The 25,285-nt window shown below is 40.6% G+C and overlaps 1 protein-coding gene across 2 annotated transcripts; it reads left to right on the top strand.

The window, feature by feature from the left end:
• The first annotated feature begins 9,641 nt into the window (after window positions 1-9,641).
• Window positions 9,642-24,844, top strand: LOC127323218 (achilleol B synthase). Of its 2 annotated transcripts, none has more exons than XM_051351389.1 (18): window positions 9,642-9,921; window positions 15,924-16,109; window positions 16,616-16,705; window positions 16,823-17,008; window positions 17,597-17,681; window positions 18,550-18,716; window positions 19,175-19,363; window positions 20,002-20,115; window positions 20,386-20,508; window positions 20,592-20,711; window positions 21,145-21,243; window positions 22,075-22,131; window positions 22,424-22,470; window positions 22,570-22,713; window positions 22,800-22,977; window positions 23,869-23,943; window positions 24,048-24,131; window positions 24,510-24,844. In XM_051351389.1, exons 1-18 carry the CDS (start codon window positions 9,724-9,726, stop codon window positions 24,621-24,623), a joined length of 2,256 nt encoding a protein of 751 aa, XP_051207349.1. In that variant the 5' UTR covers window positions 9,642-9,723; the 3' UTR covers window positions 24,624-24,844. The 2 variants fall into 2 exon arrangements, with proteins under 2 accessions (XP_051207349.1, XP_051207348.1); XM_051351388.2 differs by lacking the exon at window positions 9,642-9,921 and adding an exon at window positions 13,525-13,837.
• Window positions 24,845-25,285: the final 441 nt, after the last annotated feature.

Here is a 25,285-nt window from a genome sequence, read left to right as displayed (position 1 = left end):
TTCAAATGGCCAGACTATGAAGAGGAGCACCAGTACCGTGAAGATGGACAGCAGGACGTCTATGATAACTAGGACCACTCCTGACGTCAACAGTTGCCTGTGGAACAGATGGACCAAGACCGCTACTACTTTGCTTCCGCTATGTGTTTTGTAATAGGATCTCTAGATCCACTATGTTGTATTAAGACTGGATCATGTGATCCCTTGATGTAAGACAATTATGGTTTGTAATGAATGATGTTCTGTGATATCAATCTATTATGTCTCGCAAAAACAATATTCCTGGGATTGCGATGTATGGCATAATAGGCATCTGGACTTAAAAATCCGGGTGTTGACAAGTTGGTATCAGAGCCATTGTTTGACCTTAGGAGACCCTAGCTAGAATGGACGTCTGGAAAACTTAGTTTCAAAACAAATGAACTGAATATTTATGAAAGCTTATTCGCACTCTTATCCTTGAGATCTTTTCAAAAAGACATGCTCTACTTTTCTTTGTACTGCTCCATAAAATTTTGCACACCTTGACTTCATACCGCACCAGACCCGCAAGGAATTGGACAGCATCCGTGCCTTATACTAACGACAAGCATCTCGCCTATGAAGAGGAAGAAACCACCCTTCCAGATAAAGAGTAGTATCATTAGAGCACTTGAGTAAATTCGTAGCAAGAGAGCACTAAGTGTGAGTTTTGTATCCTGTCCCTTGTATCGTAGAACGAATGAATGGTTCTTAAACCAACGGTGTGTTAGTTTTGTAATGTGTGATGTTTGGTATGAATGAAAAAGTGTTGTTGGTTTTTACCCCCTCAACACTACTCAAGTTTTGAACCTTTTCAAATTTTATCTCAAACAAACCATAGAGAATTCCCTCTTATCTCATGATCTACCTCATTGTTCAGATGGCCCCTCCTAACCGCAACAACTCCCGTGCCCAGGCCAACCAGATGCACCTTGAGCACGCCAAGATGACTGACACCATCAACATCCTTGCAATGGAGCACAAGGCACTTCGCCATCAGCACGCCAAGAAGGACTACACCATTGCTCGCCTCCGCGTGAGGATAGCATCACTGGAGCAGCTCATCTCAATACCCAACCATGCCCTCAGAGACAAGTCCACTGTAACTTGCTATGAATGTGGTGTTACTGGTCATTACTCTAATAAGTGCCCGATGAAAGCCGCCAACAATGACCCCAGGACTGGAAGCAATGCTGTGCCCCTTACCTCAGGAGACAAGTCAACTGTGACCTGCTATGAATGTGGAATCCAAGGTCATTACTCCAATGAGTGCCCCAAGAAGCTATCAAGGACTGCCCCCAATACCGCTACACCTGCCCAGCAGCAGCGCCGTGTCACAACCGGAAGGAAGTCTGGCCCAAACTACCCGCACAACCGCAACGGCCGTTTCTACCGCATGAATACCACTGAAGCTCAGGAAGCACCCCAGGCCATACCAAGTATGTTTTCCTGTTAACCCCTCTGCCCAATCTCTCTTAGGAACCTAACTTTTCTTAAAATCTCGGGACGAGATTTGTTTAAGGGGGAAGGGTTAATAACACCCCAAATTTTTAAACAAAGAAGAAAAATAAATTTCCCTTTTTTTCGAATTTTGGAACCAACAAAAACTTTTATTAAATTAAGTTTGATACATAGTGATCATGCTTATATGTTGTGATTTTGCCATATTTGTTTGTTTAAAGATATTTGAAAGGATCTTAAACCCTAAACCTTGCTCTGTGGAGTCCAAATGAAATAAAGCAAAATAAAAATAAATGAAAAGAGAAAACATATGTAAGCCTAAAACCCTATTTTTACAAGTTTTGACTTATGCCCTAGCCACTTTTCTAAATGGTGGTGAACCATTGTTAGACCCCACTAAAACCTAAACCATGCCCATTTAAATCAAAGAAGAATAAATAAGAAAAAGAGCAAATGCAAATACTCTTATATATGAGGTTATGGCTATTTTTGTAAAACTTTACCCTAAGCCCTTCTACCTTGTTTAGATGATTCTAAAACATTAATAAACACTATCTGGGACTTAGCAAATCAAATCCAAAGTGAAACAAAAAGAAATAAAAAGAAAATAAAACTATACATAGAGGCATATGTGGGCATATAGCCAAAAATGCAATTCTTGTCTTATGCCACCATTACCCTACCAAAATGGTTGGAAACCCTTAATAAACTTACACTAACACTCGAGGAATCCAAAACCATGCCCTTTGATCAAAGAAAAAGAAAAGGAAATAAAAATAGGAAATACACATATGTGGCTATGGCCAATTTTCCAAATCTTTAAGCTAGGCCATTTTGGCTTGTGCCATTGCTTGTGAAACACTAATATATCAATAACAAACACCTTTGTATCAAGGAAACACAAATCAAATCAAAAGAAATAGCAAATCCTACTCACATATGATAATGGTCCAACTTGACAATTTTAGCATGACACCCACTTTGAGCCCTTGTACTAAGAGATTTCTAAACTAAACCTTCTCACTTCTTTTCACCTCATCCAAGACCATGTCAAGGTGAACATTTTTGGTGTTGACCCTCATGGTTGACTCTGCCTAGTTTGACCAATATAAATGAGACAAGTTGCAACCTTGAGACAAAGTGTAGATCATACCCATTTTGGCATTTTGCAAACCAGCACCATTTTGACCACCACCACCACCACTCTACTCCAAATCTTATTTAAATCAAACCCACCAAAATTGAATCAAAAATTCCAAACTTTTTTTCTTTCGGCCATTTTGTCAAACACCTTGTGGGCATCACATAGATATATGCCCATGCTGGATTTTGGAGGTGGACCAAGTCCAACCTAACCCCCTCTGCATCCCTGCACCTCTCCTCTACCTCACCATCCACTTGCACCTTAGTCAAAGGAAAGAAATGATCAATGCCAAGCCCATGCCATGGATTTAGACATCACCATGCCAACCCTACTCCCCTGCCCTCTCCGGTCACTCTCACCTTGTCAATTGGACTCACCTCACATCACTGACCACCACCATGCAAAGGTTGACCCCAGGAGAGCCCTGCACACCTCATGCCACACCATGCCGGCCACATGATCACCTCCATGCCACCACCTGCCCCCTCTCTTCCTCTCCCTCTCTGACCTTGTCAACAAGGTTGGCCTCATCCCCCTGTACCTGCTGGCGCGAGCCCTGGCTAGTAGACACACTGCATCGCCCAGAACGTGACGTGGTCACCGCGGCCAGGTCGTGCCAGAGCGTGCACGACCCAGCTCCTGGACACGCCAGTGCACCTGCTCGCCCTCGTCACCCTGACCTCCACTCGACCCCTCCTTTCACCTGCAGCCTCCCCTCGACCTCAGCAACCTCCCAGACACCCCCAATTGGCCGCGGACAAGCTATAGATGACGACTTCATCCTCGACCGTCCGCCACAGTGACGATGGACGCGGACAGCCCGCCACTATGCTTGACCACCTTTTTCTGTTCCGCGGCCTCAGTGACGATCGCCGTGACGCAGTGAGCACGCCCCTGCCCTCGCCCACGCCTCTGAGCCTCTGTAGCTCCATCCCGACCATCACCCGGCCATGACCTCCGCCCTGCACGATGAACCTATAAAAGGAGGAAGCTCCGGCCGCCAATAAGCACACCACTCCACTTCCCTCTCCTCTCTGATCATCCTCGAACCCTCTCCCGTCCACATTATCCACTCCGCCGCCGCAATTTAACCGGAGACCGCCGCCGCAGTAGCTCGAAGGAGGAGAAGCTCCAGGCAACCTCCGCCGCTCCCACGACCACCATTCGACTCGCCGTCGTCGACAACGTCGATTGCCCGCCTCGCCGGACTCTCTGGACGCCGGTAAGGACCCTCCCTGCACCCCCTGCCGCCAGCTAGGGTTCCCTCTCCGGCGAGCTCATCTCGAGGACGAGGATGAACTCCGGCCGTTGGATCGTGTTCAAATCGGACGGCCACGGTCCCATACCGTTTCGGTATTTTAAGATTGAGACTGGCGGGCGGGTCCCGCCTGTCAGGCAGCCCACAGCGCACCAGCGCTAGTTGGGCTGGCCCAGTACTTTTTCCTCTCTGCGGCCCAGTTCGTTTCCCGCCCGAGTTAAATTCAAATTCTGTTGATTTCTTTTATCCAAATTTCAAATACTGCTGCCCACTTCAAATTTAAATAGGAAAATATCCACTAAACCAAATTTGACAAATTTTATGTTGTTGGAAAGCTTGTGAAATGCTCTATCCAACCACGTTGGATTCAACCTCATATCTGTTGTATAAATAATGTGGCAAAAATAACAAAACAAAGAGTTTTCAGACTTCAAATAAATTTATAAAATCAACCATAATGAATTTTGAGGTGATTCAAGTTCTCATAATTCATATTTCAAATACTCTAATTGTTTATGTAAAAATATGATAGGGGTACTGTATATGATCATGGGCTAGATTCAAATAGTGGCTATGTGGCCATTTCTAGCTCATTTAAATTATTTCAAAAATAGTATTTAAATTATATGAGAGGTATTCTTCTCATTTAAATCTTGGTCTCAAGTAGTTCAACATGAGGTAGTGACCATGGTCTATATAATCTCATATTGAGTTATTTGGTGACATTAAATCACTACCATGTTAGTATTAAATTACATGAGGTGTAGCACCTCATTTAAATCTTTTTCCCCAAATAGATGAATATGAAGTGGTGACTTTGGTCAACCTAATCTCATACTTTATCATTTAAGGAAATTAAATCTTAATAAGATTCAATGAGAGGAAATTATTTCTCCAAAATAAATAGAAACCCTAATCCATATTTCAATGAGAGGAAATTATTTTCCTAACACTAAGTAGGAAAACCCTAAGTTGCGGTTAAGTGATGATTGTGATGATGATAGATCATATTGAGTGAGCCATTAGGGCTAACTAGTCTACTTAAGTATTGTTTGGTGATTGTTATCTTCGTATCCGTTTATAGACGCTAGTACCGAAGGCTCCGAAGGGGACGACGAGAACATCTACGGAGAAGAATGAGGAACACTTTGATCAATACACCAACCAAGGCAAGCTATATTATTGCAAGCTAACACCAATGCAAGCTCTACTCTTGCAAGCTATACTCTTGCAAGCTACCCTAGTGCAAAGCTCTACGAGAGCAAGGCACCATTACACCATTACTTTATGTTTAAGGATCCAATCCCCAGTTTTATTCTTACAAGCTTTTACTTTGATTTCCAAGTTTTACTTTTATAGTTAACTTTGGTCTAAGTATGGAGTAGTACAAGAGCATCAAACTTAGCCTAGATAGCTACAAGTAAATTAGCACCCCTCATGACTAGTTGCTAGTGCTAAACTAAAATTGTTTACTCTAGATGGGAACTTGTGAAGCAAATGACTTTGGGAAAACCTTGGAATGATAAGTCATTCTATTGAAAGATTTTGAAGGTGAATATGACTTAAATGACATGGTGAATTTGACAAAAACTGATGGTTGGGTTCGGATGCGATACCATTCCAATTTTTGAGTACCCCCACAATACCTGATTATGGGTAGGGCTTAACTGGAAGTTTATGTACTTTAGTATGGGTTCCCTCTAAACAAGCGTCATCGGGGTTAGGCCGAAAGCTGCCTCCACCACAAAAGAAACGACGTTAAAGAAGAGGTGAATGTCCGGCCCAAGCCCTGTGCAGTTCCCAGGATGGCAGTTGGGCATCACTGGGAGGCCAAGCTCATGGGGAGAGGTGCCTATACTAGGGTATGTAAGTGAAAGGTTATGGTTGATGATCCGCATACTGAGTATGATTATTCAGGGCGATCCCTGACGGATGTAATCAAAAGTTGTGGCACAAGTGTACAACCTCTGCAGAGTGTAAACCTATTCGAATAGCCGCGCCCGCGGTTATGGACGGTTGGAAAGGCCATACTGTTCCGTCATCAGAACTTCTCAAAAATGTTTCATGTGACCGGTGACTTGGGATTTAAACTTGAAAGAGGAATTTGGACTCGAATCACAATAGAGTTGTGGGAATGACACTAATGCTCCCACTTAAGTTGAGTTAGGCAATTGAAGAGTTGTTGATTTCTAAATGCTTACGAAATAAAACTGGCTTTATGCAAATAAACCTAGAGCTTAGAACCCCCTTACCATTGTTGATAGTGCTTACACTAGTATTAGTTTGCGAGTACTTTAAAGTACTCACGGCTGTGTCCCTGGCTATTCAAATGGCCAGACTATGAAGAGGAGCACCAGTACCGTGAAGATGGACAGCAGGACGTCTATGATAACTAGGACCACTCCTGACGTCAACAGTTGCATGTGGAACAGATGGACCAAGACCGCTACTACTTCGCTTCCGCTATGTGTTTTGTAATAGGATCTCTAGATCCACTATGTTGTATTAAGACTGGATCATGTGATCCCTTGATGTAAGACAATTATGGTTTGTAATGAATGATGTTTTGTGATATCAATCTATTATGTCTCGCAAAAATAATATTCCTGGGATTGCGATGTATGGCATAATAGGCATCTGGACTTAAAAATCCGGGTGTTGACACTATGCTCGTGTCGGGGTGGATTCAGTTGTACCGTCGTGGGAGACATTGCAGCTCGTAATCCCTGGAGGTGATGGTCAGGATACACTCGGAGACGTACTGGGAGAAATCATTCTTTGGGAAAAGAAAAACATCAAGCTTCCAGGTTGGGTAGCCCCTAGTACTAGTCGTCCCAAGTCACCATCACCTCCTCCAAGTGATCGCAGGCCACCATCACCTCTTCCGACTGATCACATGTCGCCACCATCACCCCATGGGTACGACCACGACATCCGTAGTCCATCTCCATCTCCAGCGCCGCCACCTGCGCCCACTAAGACTCGAAATGCACCCAGCCGGAAGCATTTCAAGAGTCCTGTCCGCAAGCGGTCGCCCCTCCCAACAGTACCAAAGGTTCCTCCCCCCCGTCCTTACGATCGTACTAAAGAGGAAAATGAGGCCATTGTAAAGAAACACGTGCATGAACAGCTTCATAAGGAAAAACCTCCAGCGCCAGCGCCATACACCGAGAAGCAAAAAGGATATGCTCTTGATTTTCTGAACACACCATCACAATATGACTTACACGAGAAGAAGGATGACTATACACGCACACTTGCGAGGGTAATTGAGGACAAGGGCACTGCTAAGAAGAAGGATAGTGCTAGCACGAGCAAATCATCAGCTAGAAGTGTAGCCGGGAAGAAATCAAGTTCAACAAGTGCACCCCTCAAGGCCAAGCAAGCAGCGACAACTGGCAGAAAAAGAAAGGAAGTTCCCCAGCTCGGAGAACAGGCCAAACAATCGATCCCACCACTCAAAGTGTTAGATGTTCCCTCGGTGTACCAGGAACATGGTGATTTCGATCTGGAAGCAGCTGCGGCGCTAGCGGCTCAAGTTGGCTGTACCGTGGAGGAATTGCTGAGTGCCCGTGATGCAGTACTACCCATTGCTGATATAGCTCCTAAATTTGTCTACGGGGCCGACTTGGTCAGCAAAGAGCGGCTGGATAAACTGCCAACGCATATGCGGAATTTGCATCAGTGGTACCTTGATGCGTGCAAGGAGAACACAAGTTACATCGTGGCGGATATCCCAGAAGATTATTACTTCCGAAAGGAGGAGATCCATATTGAGATGAATGAACTCTGGCAGTTATTCAATTTAGACGTCCTCGACAAATCTCCCATGAGTTGCTACTGCTTGTAAGTTGTTAACTACATATAAGTTCATGTTCATTCAGTTGTTCCTGTTCATTGCATATACTCATTATATCTTATGTGTTCTCTTATGCAGACTGAAGATCATTGAATGCAGAAGTAATAAGATGTTCAATGTTGGGTTTGTTGACCCGTGATAAAGTACATCATGACACGGTAAAGAATAATGTCGAAGAAACGGGGGAAACCTACTAAGGTTTATAGGGGAGCAAAGCTTCGTGATTCAATCTTGTTTCCTTACAACTACAGGTGAGAGTCTTACTGATCTGTTGTGCACATTCAATTTTTCTTACTCGATGTTATGTGTAATTCATGACGTATATATATATAAACATGTGCAGTTTCCACTGGATTCTGCTAAATATTCAAGTTGATAAGGGAATAGTTGAAGTAAGGGACCCATTGAGTAGAGGCCTGGACGGGTTCCGCGACTTGCAGAAGATTCTCCAGACGTAATTTCAATCATTGCCGCGCTATATCTTTCGTGAGATATCAATTAATTATCCACTCATTCAATCATTCTTTTGCCTGGCAGGTGTTGGAGAGCTTTGAAGAAGAATATTGCGGGTAACTTCACAGAGAAGCTAACATTTACTCTTGTACCGTGCGCCCAGCAGCCACAGGGGACGAATCTATGTGGATACTACGTTTGCGAGTCCATTCGCATGTTAACCACTGAGAAGCACAACGATAATAGATTCAACGTAAGCAATAACATTCACAACTTTAGTTTATTATCGTCAGTATTTCGTTATCAAGATTGATATAGTCATATTCATCTCATTTTCCTATATAGGTCGACTTCATGCGGGAGAAGCTCCAACCACACGAGCACATACTAGGAATTACGGAGGAATTGGCGGGACTTCTAATGAAAGAAGTAATAGACGATAACGACTTGTTTAGTCCAAATAGGCGCAACAAATGATCCCCATGTATTAGTTCGAATAGACGACGGGCTTTAGTCCCGGTGGTAGTGAGCTCCATGTATATGTGTAAGGGGAATCTACGAAGTTTTGCTCCCAATATTTGTTTGCTCGATCTATATATAATGAATGAACGTGTACAACTTGTAGTAGCGTACAAATATATGCAACTTTTATTTTAAAATGAAAAAATGAAATAAAAGGGGGGGCGGTGGCGGGGGGGGGGGGGTGGGGGGTTGCTGCACACCTCAAACCCTAAAGCAGCAGCGTTCTGCGCGCGCCACGTAGAGGTCCTTTTGTCGCGGGTGGTAATACCGCCCGCGACAAAAGGTTGTGCCCCTGGGGCATCCCGCGCCTGCCACGTGGTGGACCATATGTCGCGGGTGGTAAGCGACCCGCGACAAAAGGGTGGACCTTTTGTCGCGCCTTCGTTGTCGCGGCTGGCCGCCCGTGACAAAAGGCCCTTACGGCCCGCGACAAAAGAGCTGTTTTCCACTAGTGGTGTGTCCTCTTGGTATCTGTCGGATTTGGTATCAGACGTGAGTGTATGGTGTAATATGAACGCTTTTTGCGCGCCGTTGAGGCTTTATATTTAAAGCCGGGCCTAGGGCCTTATGTTAAAAAAAAAAACCTTGTGTAGGCAGACCACGTTGAGTCGAAAATAGCCAATGCACCAGACGTGTGTATCTAAATCGAAAAAAGCCAACGCAGCTGAAAGAAACTCCAAATAGACAGATTTGGATGAAAGTTGTCACACTGGCTAGGTTTAGCCAAAAATTATGCAAAATGGCACTTGGGACAAACACTACCTTCACCCACAGCTCTACTCCACCTTCTTCGCGTGTGCCTACCGTCAAGTAATGCGTGTCCAATAAATTTCCATCTCATCACTTAAAATTTAAGTAGGTTGGCAGCCACGTGTAGTACTATATTATACCCGGCGCGCTGCTCGGCTCTCATCCTTCAATCGACCACTGCAGAGCCTTTTCTTTTTGTGTGTTGTGAATACGTACTACCTGGTGAGCTAGCTCGCTGTGCCCGGAGGGAGGGAGATGTGGAGGCTGAAGGTGTCCGAGGGCGGCGGCCCGTGGCTGCGGTCGGTGAACAACTTCCTGGGCAGGGCGGTGTGGGAGTTCGACCCCGACCACGGCACGCCGGAGGAGCGCGCCGACGTCGACAGAGTGCGCCGGGAGTTCACCGAGAACCGCTTCCAGAAGAAGGAGTCACAGGACCTCCTCATGCGCATGCAGGTATATAAACTTCTGTAGACACACGCATGCATGTCTAAAATACATCGATCAAAACGTTTACCAACACAATTGGAATTGGATCGATCCAAAATACCTTCCTTAGTTCGCTCCGACGAGGCAATGATGGATCATCACATGATCCATGGTTAGACAAGCTAACGATGCCGTCTAAAATTAAGTGAATTGAAGCTAGCTAATTAATGTCATTAACTTGTTATATGCGAACATTGACATAGTAGGGCCTCTTCAATTCAAGGAAATCTGTACGAATTGTCGACGAACATTTAGCGACTTCTCTTTGTTGGTTACCATTAGATTCCTATAATTGAATTCTAGCGATAGGGATCTTTTCCAAAGTACTATATCCATTTCATTTTTTTGAGCAACACTATATACACTTCATATATTCATGTGAAACTTAATCGACTCAAATATTCTGGAAGTAATATCTTTTCCCGTGGCCGCATCACGGGAAATTTGGTGCAAACAAAGTCCTGCATGATATTGTTACCCTGTGTGTTTTTACTGTTTTTTATAATCTTGTGAACCAAAAGGCCCTACAAAAAGAAACAAATAAAAGACATGCAACAGTATATTAGAGATATTTTTTAATACAACAAATAAGCTAGACCCCTACAGTGCCATTTTAGGTTCACAGTATGGTTATTTACATGTTAGTAAAGAAAAAGGAAACATACATGAAAGCCAAGATAGCTCATAAAAGATCTAACCAATCTTGCATGCTAGGTTTTTCTCTATGTATGATGTGAGATATATAATTCCCTTCGACATCCGCGTATAGATATATAAATCTCTATTAGCTCTTTAATAAATTATCATATCTCTACGATTTCAAAGACTCCGGCTCCCAATGAGTAAATAAATTGAGGATCTTGCTCTCTTTATCATCAATGATCATATCTAAATGTTGACCAGCGGGGGAAGATTTCCTTTCTTGGCTATATGTTAGTTATCTCAATGGTCATATCTATAATATAAGTATCTTGATTGCATCCATGATTAAGCTTCCACTCGAAATTTTATGAGAAGTCGCATTGAAAAAAAACGGCGGTTCTGCTTTCTTTGTTAGAAATTTTGTGACAACACTATATACACTTCATATATGAGAACTGAGTTCTAGCTCAGTGGCAAGGCAAGCGAGTGCGCAGCCAGCCCACCCGGGTTCGAATCCCCATCTTGCGGTAATTTCGCAGGGAGGGGCGAACTTTAAACCGGGTTATCATCCTAGCGTCCATCCGCCGGGAGAGTCTCATCCTACCTAACAACGTATAGCCAAGGGAGGGATCATTCCCCCGTTGGTCAACGTTTATATACACTTCATATATTCATGTGAAACTTAATCGACTCAAATATTCTGGAAGTAATATCTTTTCCCGTGGCCGCATCACGGGAAATTTGGTGCCTGCATGATATTGTTACCCTGTGTTTTTACTGTTTTTAATAATCTTGTGAACCAAAATGCCCTACAAAAAGAAACAAATAAAAGACATGCAACAATATATTAGAGATATTTTTTAATACAACAAATAAGCTAGACCCCTACAGTGCCATTTTAGGTTCACAGTATTGTTATTTACATGTTAGTAAAGAAAAAGGAAACATACATGAGAGCCAAGATAGCTCATAAAAGATCTAACCAATCTTGCATGCTAGGTTTTCCTCTATGTATGATGTGAGATATATAATTCCATTCGGCATCCGCGTATAGATATATAAATCTCTATTAGCTGCTTAATAAATTATCACATCTCTACGATTTCAAAGACTCCGGCTCCCAATGACGATAGATTTATTAATTAAATTGAGGATCTTGCTCTCTTTATCATCAATTATCATATCTAGATGTTGACCAGCGGGGGAAGATTTCCTTTCTTGGCTATACGTTAGTTATCTCAATGGTCATATCTATAATATAAGTATCTTGATTGCATCATGATTAAGCTTCCACTAGAAATTTTATGAGAAGTCGCATTGAAAAAAAACGGCGGTTCTGCTTTCTTTGTGAGAAATTTTGTGACAACTCAAAATGAAAGAAGAGGCATCAATAGCATTAGTCAAGGTAGTATAAACCTTTTTAGTAGAGAAATTGTTGCCACCCCAATAAAAGGACCATCTGGTTCATCAGTGTCGTTGATAGAATCAAGCATCTGTCCAAGCCTTGGCACTGCTATGAAGGTGAAGCAATTGTTGATCGGGGTAGGTGAAACATACCAAATATGTGTATGAGAGCTGAGATACTTGTATTCGTGCTTGCATTACTGTCAAAACTCAAAAATCGGGGTAGATATGCACTTCCTGTGAGAACCGAGTGAGAAGTCTAGGACCATGCAGTTTGCTCTCACGTACGGTCTCACCCACCCAACAACCCGCGTCTGCGTCTCTCTCCCATCATGCCATCCGCGCAGCGGTACGCTACCGCTGCCACTCCCATCAAGCGAAACCGCCACGGCCGCAGCTCCTCCACCGTTGGGTCAAATTTTACTTTTATACACTTTGTTTGAACATGTTAACAGGTACAAGTATTCTTTAAAATATGTTAAAATGGTACAAGATAGTTAGCCAGCATACTCTGATTATTTCGGTGATTTGGTGCTTTTAGTAACTGAAATATATATAGATCCATGTATGCACGGTGTTATGCGAGTACTATCTAGCTAGTTGAAATTAACAGGTCCACATGCATACGGTGCTATGCGAACAGTAGCTAGCTAAGCTAAGCTCACAGGAAAATTTGAGCGATCTGGTGGTATAGCCCGAGGTTAATTAGCTTTATCATTACACTATGATTAATTACGTGGGTCGGCCCTGCTGACCAAGTGTGGGTCGCTCGAGACCGGCTCCCCTGACCCAATTCTGTTACGAGGCCGACCCGACTGGCCCAACGGCTGGCCCTGTTTTTTTTTGGGTCGGGCCGAAGACCCAGTGGGTCGACCCACCCCATTTCCATCCTGACATGTGTTTGTGCTTCTTCAAAATATTCAAGCATTTCCCCGCAATTTGTTTTCAAGCAATCAGCTAACTGAAGTAGCTAAGTTCATAGATGATGATTCTATTTATTTACCTCAACACTGACCATAATCTGATGATTTGACACGCGCATCCATTTGTCCCACCTAGAAAAAATGTGTTTCACTGTTCAGAGTTCAGACCAATGTTCATTTTACTATTTGACAAATCCACAGTTGGGCATTATTCAGGGGCATTAGGGTTGGACCAGCTGGGCATGGGTGAGCGCAGAGCACGACACCGGCAGAGCGTGACTGGTTTTGCCATGGAATGGATGGTGATCTGTACTAGTCGTAGTGTCGTACCACTTGACGACGACACGCCATCTTAGCTCCATATATATAAGGGCCCTATTTTTGTGCCATATGCATACTCCTGTTTTGAATAACCTGCCAGGTAATGCATGCGTGCCCCCAATGAATTCCCGTATAGGTAGATAGCCACAAGCTAGGCTCGCTGTCGCTGGGCGGCCATCCGATCCCATCAATTCACTTAAATCCTATAGGTTGGCAGTCAGCAATCAGCATTACTGTCGCCTGTCGGGCCATACGTTGGCCCATATAAAGCCGGCTGCCGAAGTGCATATATGGCACTCGCTCTCCACCTTGATGCAAAAATCAAGCACACTGCTTCTTACGTGACTGTTCGTGAGCTAGCCAGCAGCTAGCTAGCGCCCGTACGTCGGAGCGAGATGTGGAGGCTGAAGGTGTCCGAGGGCAGCGGCCCGTGGCTGCGGTCGGTGAACAACTTCCTGGGCAGGGCTGTGTGGGAGTTTGACCCCAACCTCGGCACGCCTGAGGAGCGCGCCGAGGTCGACAGAGTGCGCCGGGAGTTCACCGAGAACCGCTTTCAGAAGAGGGAGGCGCAGGACCTCCTTATGCGCATGCAGGTATATATACACCCGTGCTGCCATAAATTCGGGTATCGAGTTCTTCCATATATATTGTCTCAAGAAAACCAGCAAATAGTGGTTTTAACACTAAATATAACACTCTTATGTCTACGTTTTGTATTTTGCTAGAAAAATTATTCAATTGGCATAATTAAGGAAACCCCGTTTCGCTTCTGTCAGGAGACACCTCACCTACCACTAAAAACATAGCGCTGGTTAAATTCTGGAATAAATCCAGGTAAATGCAAACATCCATGCCAAGTCTAGAACTTGAACCTGGGTGGACTGGTTCCATCACAACGGACCTAACCACTAGAGCCAAGCTCTATTTGCAAGACAAATACAAATCTTATAAGTACATTGAAGCAGTAGGATCATGCGGGTAAACATGATCAAAACATGCTGCATTTCTGGTTTTCCACAACGTCCAAACAGCAACTGCACCCACCGCTAGCAAGTTTCTTTCTCCACCATGGAACCTCATTACCCAACCACTAATTAATGTGCTGAAAACTACACGGAACATTTAACAGACCAGTTGCTACCTTAACCACTCCCCACACAAGCTGCTAGTAAGACATTCTATGTTTTTTTGACATAAACTGTCTTGCGTTAGTAAATGGAGGGAGATTTTTTCACGATGTAAATACATTTCTTTGTCCCCTATGTCGAAGTATAGAAGGCAATGGATCGTCAAAATTGGAGCTGACGACATGAACTTGTTATACGACAGAGTCAACGAACCCGGAAATAGTAGGGCCTCTCTTTGATTCAATGACGATTTTTTGGTTACTACTGTATTATATTCCTATGGAGAAGTCAATAGGTTTTTTTTTCTAAATATATTTTGCACTCCATAGTTTCATGAGAAATTTAATCCACTCAAAATTTCCATGGTGCAATCAAATAAAGTATGTTTCAAACAAAACAAAAACTATGCTTCCTCCGGTCCAAACTAATTTTACTCCATCTAGTATATGATGCGCAATTTAATTTAGGCAAGAGTGAATAATTCTCTAGCATGCATGTTCTATGTTGTCTTTGAACTTTGAAGCTGATAGGCGGTATCAAATAATCAGATTTCAAATTAATTATAGCAGATATGGTATTTTGATGCTCTAATTAATTTAGCCCTGAGGGAATAATATTTAGGGATGTAAATTGTACGGATAATTTTCACTCCATATTCGCATCCACATCCGTTTTTGAGGATATGGTATGCATTTTTTTGGAATCCGTCGGATGTGGATGCGGAGGATATGGTATTGATAATATCTGGCGGATACGAATTATCCGACACTTTTTACTTTTCTACATAAAAAATCATATTTCTAACTTGTAAATGTGCAGTCTTTTGCTGGTCACCTGTTTGATTCTCGCAACAATCTATTCTCAGAAAATCAAATTTCATGATAAACGATAAATTGGAATGCCACCCTCATTTCTGCTTCTTTAAAATATTCAAGCATTCAGCTAACTGAGCTAGCTAGTTTCATAGATGATGATTATATTTATTTACCTCAACATTGACCATAATCTGATGATTTGACAGGGTGCATCCATTTGACCCACCCAGCAAAAATTTCTTTCACTGTTCAGACTGATGTTCAATTTACCGTTTGGCAGATTTATTGTTGGATATTATTCAGGGGCATTATAGTCTTTCCACCAATGAACACATCAACTTAGCCAAAATTCTAGAACCTAAAAAGAAGGGGAAGAACAGTTTCTAGGAGCTTCTTGCCACCGTAGGTTATCCCCATTGGAATCCCTAAGCCAGCTTCTCTAAAAGCTTAAACACAAAAGAAGTGGCTCTTTTTCCTTTAGAGACATCATCTTTTCCGTAGCAATTGGTCTTACCCAATGATTCAATTAACGATATGTACGCAACTGTGATTGAACAAAAACTGGAAAGGACCAATCGTCAGCGCGCTTACGTATTGTAGTCTAAGCTCTGCAGTTATTTTTGGTTTCTTGTTCTATTGTTTCCTATTTACTACTCCGTATATGCAATCGGAGCTTAAGTAATTATAGGCGTATAGCATAGACAATTAAATTCTCACTTTGGACTGTTATGTTGCAGTATGCCAAACAAAAGCATCTTCAGGTGGATCTTCCAGCCATCAAGCTTGTAGATAGTGCAGAAGTCACAGAAGAGACTATATTAACATCACTGAGGCGAGCCCTTAGTCAACACTCTTCTCTGCAAGCACAAGATGGGCATTGGGCTTGCGATTTCAGTGGACTTATGTTCATTATGCCTATCCTGGTGTGTATTTTATCTACACATGACATTACTTTATTTCCTGTCGTTTCAAAAAAGAAATTACTTTATTTCCTGGAATATAGTACATATTTAATTGATTCGATCATATTGTTATGAGATAGCATAAGCCTTCTTGGATCATGATTCATGTTATTTTAGTAATTAATTGATTTTTGTACTGACATTTTTCCAAAAAGTTGATTCTGTATTGCTCTTTATGTAGCTTATTATGTACAGTACCTCAATGACAAAAGTAATTAACTAGTACAAGTTAACGTACCTATGCTATGAAGCTTTCTCATTTGACCACCTTTTAGTGCTTAAGAACCATCTAATTATAGTGCAGCATGTGCTGTCGATACACAAGATGCATCTTTACCAGCCTAATATAATAATTTCAGATGCTGGACAGTTCAATTTTATGTTGGATTTGTCTAATACTCCTAGACTAATTTTTAAGTGTTACTTGGTCTATGGACAACGTCTGGTGATTATTATTTTTGCTGCAGATATTTGCTCTACATGTTACTGGAACACTCGATACTGTTTTGTCGACAGAACACCGCCGTGAGATTTGCCGCTATATATACAACCATCAGGCAAGCAAACATCAGTTCTACTCTCATTGTAGTAATAGTCTTTATATATATGCTATGTGAAATTGTTCAATGGTACAAAAAAACATAACAAAACTGTATGCAATGCACTCTGTGTAGAATGAAGATGGTGGTTGGGGTACGCAAGTATTGGGGCCGAGCACCATGTTTGGATCATGCTTAAACTATGTTACTTTAAGGCTTCTGGATGAGGTGGATAATAATGCCTTGACCAAGGGACGTGCTTGGATTCTATCGCATGGAAGTGCAGCTGCAATACCACAATGGGGAAAGATATGGCTCTCGGTATGCCACAGAAACACACACAATCTTCTATGCATAATATATGTATGCTTGCGTGTCTGAAATTAAAGGTGCTCTTTTGCGCCTGGGTTCTTTGATCTTAAATTTGCAACTTCTGTAAGTATCGTGCAGGGATTCGCTTCGAAACCCCTAGATGTTAAGAACATTTTCCCTAGCTAGCTTGTACAATCTTAGAGTGAAGTTTAAGCGTTTATATGAACTTTTTGTATGCATGAGCTAGATTGTTAACAAATCTGCAAGCAAATCAAAAGCCGTTCTAACCTTTTGAATTGGATTGTTTGCAGCTAATATTTTCTACCAAATTAAAATACCTTTCCATGACTGATTTCTCTTTCTATGGGAATTACTAGCATACATTTTGTCATATTATCTGTCTTCACTTTAATGTAGTCGAAGTAATCCTTGTAAAATAGTTTAGCCGCAGTTTATAGGGTTTGGTCTGAACACCGAAGCCTGGAATTATCAGATGTTGGCCGACAAAATTCCAGTTACAGTTGTTCACTTTATCTAGGATTATTATTTCCTGACAGAATACAGTTTAATGCAAGCTATTTATGTTTTTAACTGAAGGTGGTTGGTTTGTATGAATGGTCTGGAAATAATTCAATCATTCCTGAATTATGGCTTGTCCCACACTTCCTTCCAATTCATCCAGGTACTTGATTATTTTGTGTGGTAAAAAAATATTGAATCCTCAACATATGCAGGGTGTACTTGGTTTTTGCTCAAACTTTCCCTACCAAAGATTTTGTCTAGCCAAAATATTGGTTGAGCTTTTACTTGTTCATGAGTTAGCCAACATTGGCTAGAAAAATAAACTAGAGGTTGTCAAGAGCAGGGCATGCAAAATAGTTGACACCTATACAAATGAAAAACCTTTTTTAGGTCATACCAAAATATTGGTACCGTGCACTTTCTTTTTCGAGAAAACGCGAAAAGCCTTTGTGTTTCATTTCATTGAAAAGAAGAAGAGTTTGTTGTTACATTCCTCACAAGACGCCAGGGTTCCAAAAAATAAATATTACAACTTAGTGAACATCCTAGGACAATCCAAACACACTCGTAATGCCCATCATGATAGAAATGGACACTAGATGCTATATTTGTTTTTACTAACTTTCTTGTTTATTTCCTTGTCCATGACCATGCGTTCAAGTAATTGTATTAATTACTTTGATTTTGATTAGATTTCAAATAAGAATCAATAAAAAGATATGCGTGGAAGTTTATTTTTTGTAAAGTAAGTAAACATGGGTAATGTTTCAATGGGCTCAATCTTGACTGCATACATTTTTCATTTACACTGATCTACCTATTGAAATGGTAATAAAAGTCTAAAATGTATTGGAAACTACAGTTCTAGTGCTATGCTGTGAAACTATAATTCCAGTGCTAAGCTGTATTGCTTTAGGGGCTAAAGAAATAAAAATAGAAGAGTTCAGCGATGAGTATCGTCAACTCTGCATTTGAATAGTTGCTTTTATAATCATTTTCGTTATTCACGTGAACTTTCTCTTCAACAGGACGATTCTGGTGCTTTTGCCGGTTGGTTTACATGCCAATGTCTTATCTTTATGGTAAGAAGTTTGTTGGCCCAATTACACCAACAATATTGGCAATAAGAGAGGAGGTTTACAATGTACCATACCATGAGATTGATTGGAACAAAGCACGTGACGCATGTGCTAAGGTTCGTTTGAGTAAGGCTCTGCTCGTTCTAGATACAATCCTTATTTTAGAAGAAAGACAGTTGATATCACGTTCTTTGTTGAAAAATTATGATACTGCAAAGTGGACACCCACCTCGTTGCTGGTTGCTTAGTTCAGATTGCAAATTACTGTTCATTTTGAGTCGAATTTGTTACTTTTGTTACCTTGGCACATTTTGTTATGAAAAAGGAAACAAGTACATTCTGGCAAATATGACTAGTGTAAGCACTACTGAAGAATAGTTACAATCTGGTCAAACTGTTGATCAAACTTTAGATTGAGTAACTGCTAATTCAAGAAAGGTGGGAAAGAATTAGGGTTTTTTACTTGCTCCTAATCCTTACTACTTTCCTTGGATTAAAATTAAGTTTTATTTCACTTCTTTGTCTAATAGATGTTGTTTACAGATTCATTAATGTTATTTTTTGTTGCATGCAGGAAGATCTTCGCTATCCGCGGTCGTTGCTTCAAAATGTTATTTGGACTTGTCTTAACAAATTTGTAGAACCAATATTGAATTGTTGGCCAGTTAATAAGTTAAGAGATATAGCATTGAAGAACCTCATGAAACATATACATTATGAAGACAAAAGCACTAAATACATCGGTGTATGTCCAATTAACAAGGTAATGTAAGCAGATGCTGAGTCTTCTTCCTCTATCTAAAAAAATATTAGTGCTATCTGCAATGTTGCGGAAAAAAATGCTTGGGGCCAGACCTAATTGGCAAAATCATTTCCTAAGGACCAAGATTTTATTTGGGGCCAGCCTGAGCTTAAGTAACACTGATTTGTAGATACCATGCATGCTCTTCAAGGCCTTTACCTCTCCATGTCATCTTTCCTGTAATATATATTGTAGATAATATCATGGTACAAAAATGAGTAGCCAGTACTGTTTGAATACATAGAGTGGCACTTGTACTGGCTAGAGGATATATGAAACACTCACAGCAATAAATGTTTTGCAGTGCTCATTAATCGTGATAAACCTTGTTACTGTTAAAGAGTAGACTAACATGGATTGTTACTTGTAGAGCAACATATGTTTCATATTGTTTGAGCGTGTACTTTTGAATAGGACAAATCCGATCAATCTCTGCCCCTGAAACTCAGTGCCATTGTCCTGTTGCTTATTCTCTCCTACACGTCAAGTTCATTTGTTAACATTCCTATTAGTCATTTGACCATCCAAAAATAGCCCTTTGCCTTTTTTTAACCTAGTTAATTTTAAGTAATGCATGGACACCATATCTTGATTTCCAGGCACTAGATATGATTTGTTGTTGGATAGAGGATCCAAATTCAGATGCACTGAAGTTGCATCTTCCAAGGATCTATGATTATTTATGGCTTGCAGAAGATGGTATGAAAGCACAGGTAACATTATCTTGTCATGTCTTGTCCACTGTTTGTATTCCACTTCACTTTATTTTCAGAGTTGCTGAGGACCATTATCTTTAAGGTCTGATAGCAGGTCTCAGCATTTTATCCTCCCTCTACTGCTGGCAGATTTTTTATTTGCAAATTACGTACATGTGTCTAACACACATGTTATTTATTTAATTTGAAGAAGCATTAAGTATTCGGGTGTTTTATGAAGAGACATGTGAATGGCAAACACTTCTCCCCCTAAATTCTTTGCAACAGGTTTATGATGGTTGTCAAAGTTGGGAGATAGCTTTTATTGTTCAAGCCTATTGCTCGACAGACCTTGTTAATGAATTTGGTCCAACACTCCGGAATGCCCATGAGTTTATTAAAAGTTCACAGGTTTGGTGTTCTCTATCTCGCAACCATTATATCATAAAAAATATTTATTTTCTTACTAAATTTTGACATGCATTTTCTTAAAGGTTCTTGAGAACCATCCTGACAGCGAAACTTATTACCGACATAGATCAAAAGGTTCATGGACACTCTCAACAGCGGATAATGGTTGGTCTGTATCAGATTGTACTGCGGAAGCACTTCAGGTCAAGACAAGTTACCTCTGATATACTCCCAACCATCCATAGTTGGTATCGATCGGAGGGAGTAAAAAAAAATTAGATGTTATTTTCTGTTACTTAAAGATATAATGAGCATAGTACTTTTGATATGTGCTTCATCATTAAGTAGTTAAAGTTTACTGATTCTAAGCAGAACATCGATGTAATATATTTAATTAGGTGCATTTGATCCCATTATGGTTGCACATATGAAAGGATAATGCTTCTAGAATTTCCCAAGAAGTGAATGAATGCCTCTAGAAAAAGAGAGCAAAGACTAGTGTGCATAAACAATATGGCTCATCTTGATTTTCTTACACATATTCTCATCATTCTACACAAAAATTTACAAGTGCAAACTTTATATTGAACGGATATGTCACTAATCGTATATTATTAATAACTCTTACATCTATAGGCATTATTGTTGCTATCGAAGTTCTCTCCTAATCTTGTGGGGGATCCCATAAAGGGAGAAAGGTTGTATGATGCAGTGGATTGCTTACTTTCTTTTATGGTATGGCTCTAACATGAATCATTCTCATTATTTACTACTATCAACTTTGTGAGGTACTTAGTACATATAAATGGTACTTAATAAAATCCACCTCGTTTTTAACTGAAAACAGTAGCGGAGGCTTTAATAGTAAAATTTATTGAAAAGAAAAACATATATCGGTCAGGGCATCTTATGGCCATTGAACCAGTGGCAGGCCTCTGCTAATCCTCAGCCACAGTTTCCATGCCTGATTGACCGCAAAAAATGTCATATATACTCAAATCGTACAGTGGAACATTAGCTTGGTACTAGCACTATGTACTCGTCATACCTTTGTTTCCGTTTTGGTGTTCTGTTGTCATTACGAATTATTTAGTAAATATTAGGGACGCAAATACGCAAACTAATATTAGCCCAATATTAGCTACAACAGGTTTCTAAATTTTCTCCTCTATTTGGTTTTTGCACATCCAACACCCCCGTTTGTAAAAAAAAAAAGGCCTTCCTAGTGCTGAAAGCTCCCACATTGTGTGGTCTGGAGAAGGTAATTTCTAGGCAGCCTTTCCCTTGCTTTTTGTGACTGATTAATAGCTCATCAAAAGCATAAAATACAATCTTATGTATCATAATCAGTCCTTTAAATTTTTGTTATTTAATGAATTATTTCTGCTTATACATGGTTATAAGTTTCGCTGCTGTATTACAAAAAAAATCCTCTTCTTATTTTACTGAAATGGATGTACTTATGTTTTTGTAATTCTTATGTATCATTAATGTGATCTCTTGAAATTATTTAACCTTGTACTTCAGACCAATTATTACTGATCATACTTTTCTTCTCCTGTGAAGAATAAAGATGGCACCTTTTCTACATATGAGTGTAAGAGAACTACATCTCTACTAGAGGTGAGTATTTCAAAGTTCATTGTATGGAAAACCAAGTGCACTAATTATATGGGTACTCACTGTTACAATATCGTGTGATCAGTTTAAAAAAACAATGTGTAAATAAAATATCTTATAGTCAAGCGTCTCCTGTTTGCAAATTCAGAATGTCCAGGATTAATTTTGTTTGATTTTTTATCACTCTGCTTGTGGGTCATTTCTCTTGTGTATCATATTTCTATTCAGAGTGTCCAAAATTATATTATTGTTTTAACTTGTTAGACATTAACCTGAATTTTTTGTTTGGCATTAGGTTCTCAACCCTTCTGAGACTTTTCTGAACATCATTGTCGACTATCCGTAAGGATGAAAATATCTAATTTCTTGTAGAAAATATCATTGATTCTTCTTTCTTAGAATTATTGGAAATCTAATTCACGGCCTTCAACGAATTGATAGATCCGTCGAATGTACATCATCGGTGCTTCAGGCTCTAATTATGTTCAAAGAGCTTTACCCGGGGTACCGCAAGGAAGAGATAGCAAAATGTGTTAAAAATGCTTCCAAGTTTATCGAGGATAAACAGCGAAAGGATGGCTCATGGTATCTAAAAATAATTGTTTGTTAGTGCTAGTTATTTGAAATTTTAATATTTGCAGTCAATGACTGTATTATTTATCTTCAAATAGGTTTGGTACTTGGGGCATATGTTTCACCTATGGGACATTCTTTGGGGTAAAAGGATTAATTGCTTCTGGAAGAACTTATGAAAATAGCACTTCCCTGAGGAAAGCATGCAACTTTCTGTTGTCAAAGCAACTAAGCACAGGTGGATGGGGAGAGACTTATCTTTCTTGTGAAACTGAGGTAAACTTTGTTCTTGTTTTTTATCACACTGCACGCTTTATTTAGGGTTTGGTAAGTTCATGATTGGTTTGTATATTTGTTAGATTGATATGCCAGATTCAAGGTAATATCTGCCTATTCCTGAGCAAGCTTTCAACCTCATCACCATCTTACTAGTCTCCCAGTACATGTGACCTGTAGTTGTATCTGGAAGGTCACTATTACAAACCAGAAATCCACAGAGATTTCAGAAATTTAAATCATTTACTTGAATTTCTTTAGGAATAAAATCTGTTCTGCAACTCTGGGCCTGCTAAACAATCGGCCCAGCACCAGGTCCATTATACATGCATGGCCACCTGTAGGGCAGGCTGAACTTTATCGGAACAAAAACTTACCAGCCTGAGTGTTTCACTGTAAAGCCCTTATATCGCCAGATACCGACTAGAATTCTTACGTTGTATGACATTGGCCAATTAACATTAGTATAACTCATATTTGCTAAATGTTACTTTATTCCGTTTGAACCATCGATATATTGTCCTGAAAGTGAAATTTTAGTGAAGATAATTCTTTTTTTTTTGAAACGAGGCAAAAGATTTGCCATTTCATTGATAGAGAAGAAGTTTTTAAGAGTGTTACAGACCAAGCATGATCAAGGCCGAGGCCAAGACCCAAAATAAAAGCATTACTCTCGCGGCATTACATTACCCAACGCTTTCGCCCCGGCATAGCCCCAAAGAGTCGTTTCGGTTTTTATCCTTGTGGTCACCATGTCCACGGTGGAGTGGTGGTTCCGGAAGACACGTGCATTTCTCTCTTTCCATATCTCCCAAGACACAAGCATGGCGAGCGAAGACATCGCCTTCTTGGATGTGAAGATAATTCTTGTTTCCACTCTACATTTGACAGGCTTATGTGGAGGCTACTGGTCCTCATGCAGTGAACACTGCTTGGGCAATGTTGGCTTTGATTTATGGTGGACAGGTATATTTGTTCCTTGTTCATTCGAGTTGACAAGCAGCTGATATATCATTCTGAACTACTCTGATATCCACGTGCTGTTTTCATATGATATTCGTTATACTAAGGTTGAACGAGATCCAGCACCACTATATCATGCAGCAAAAGAGTTGATCAATATGCAGCTGGAGACAGGAGAGTTTCCCCAGCAAGTATGTAAAATTTAGCCCTGCAGAAATATTACATGACATCAATAGTGTAAAATTTATGCCTGCAGAAATATTACATGACATCAATAGTATATATTTTTTCGATAAAGGATGCTTTATTACTTTTGAATCAATAGTTTATATATTGTTCCTGCCTAGGATCACAATTCTTAATCAGTGTCCTGGGTCATACAATCTTCAGAGTAACAATTTTCATGGCACAAACCCTACCACGATCCTGCCAGACCCACTGATAAACTAGCCAATAGTTGACCCGGTTATACTAATACATAATTTCAGTAGCATGCTTGTTATTTGTACATTTTGCAGAGGACGGTTAGTGCTACCTGAAGCAATCTGAACTTTCTCCTTTGATGACAGGAACACGTTGGATGCTCCAACTGCTCCATATACTTCAATTACGGAAACTATCGCAACTTATACCCCATTTGGGCTCTTGGAGAATTTCGTGGTCGATTGCTGGCAAAGAACTGAAACCGATGGACATGATATGTTACTTTATTGGAACTGAAATTGATGGACATGATATGTTACTTTATTGCTTTTAGGCGTACTTGTGTATGATACAAAAAAGGACCTCAGACTGACTGCATCTATGTAAGGCATACAGCAATAACGCTCAGAATCAAAGTGAATAGGGCGAGCAGCTTACTGTGTTATGTACTGCAATGACATGCCAATTACTTTGCTTTGTATGGCTTCGATATTTTTCGTCATGGCCCTAGCCCTCCTCCAAGGCCCATGGTCAGAATTGAAGGTGAAAATATAAGGGCGGTGGAGGAGATGTGCATTTGGCGTCCAAAATTTGACCAAAATTTGTTTTAACAATAAGTTGGTTATAACTCCTATTAGATACATTTAGTTACTCATGCATTAGACCATGATTCAGTAGCTAATACTCACTATCAGTCTACGGTTCAGTTATCTCTTTTCTTTTTTTCGAAATGGGGGTCTACCCTGGCTTCTGCATCATGGTGATGCACACAGCTTTTTATTTAAAAAAGTTCAAAGTAGTATTGTTTACAAATTACTCATCATCGAGGATTGATACAAGAATCAACCATCGAAAGAAACACATAGCTAGACTACAAATCAACATAGCCTTTTAGTATGTCGCCAACCAGTCTGGCACAAGA

The sequence above is a fragment of the Lolium perenne genome, chromosome 5 (genome assembly GCF_019359855.2).
Source record: "Lolium perenne isolate Kyuss_39 chromosome 5, Kyuss_2.0, whole genome shotgun sequence".
NCBI lineage: Eukaryota > Viridiplantae > Streptophyta > Magnoliopsida > Poales > Poaceae > Lolium > Lolium perenne.
The sequence above is the reverse complement of the archived record's forward strand: the minus strand, read 5'-3'. Positions and strand labels throughout refer to the sequence as shown.

Excerpts from the sequence above, each read along its gene's own strand:
- LOC127323218 (XM_051351389.1), top strand. The coding sequence starts at position 9,724 with ATGTGGAGGCTGAAGGTGTCCGAGGGCGGCGGCCCGTGGCTGCGGTCG. Across the intron at positions 20,116-20,385 it reads AAGATGGTATGAAAGCACAG|GTTTATGATGGTTGTCAAAG; the intron begins GTAACATTATCT and ends TCTTTGCAACAG. Across the intron at positions 22,132-22,423 it reads GAACTACATCTCTACTAGAG|GTTCTCAACCCTTCTGAGAC; the intron begins GTGAGTATTTCA and ends GTTTGGCATTAG.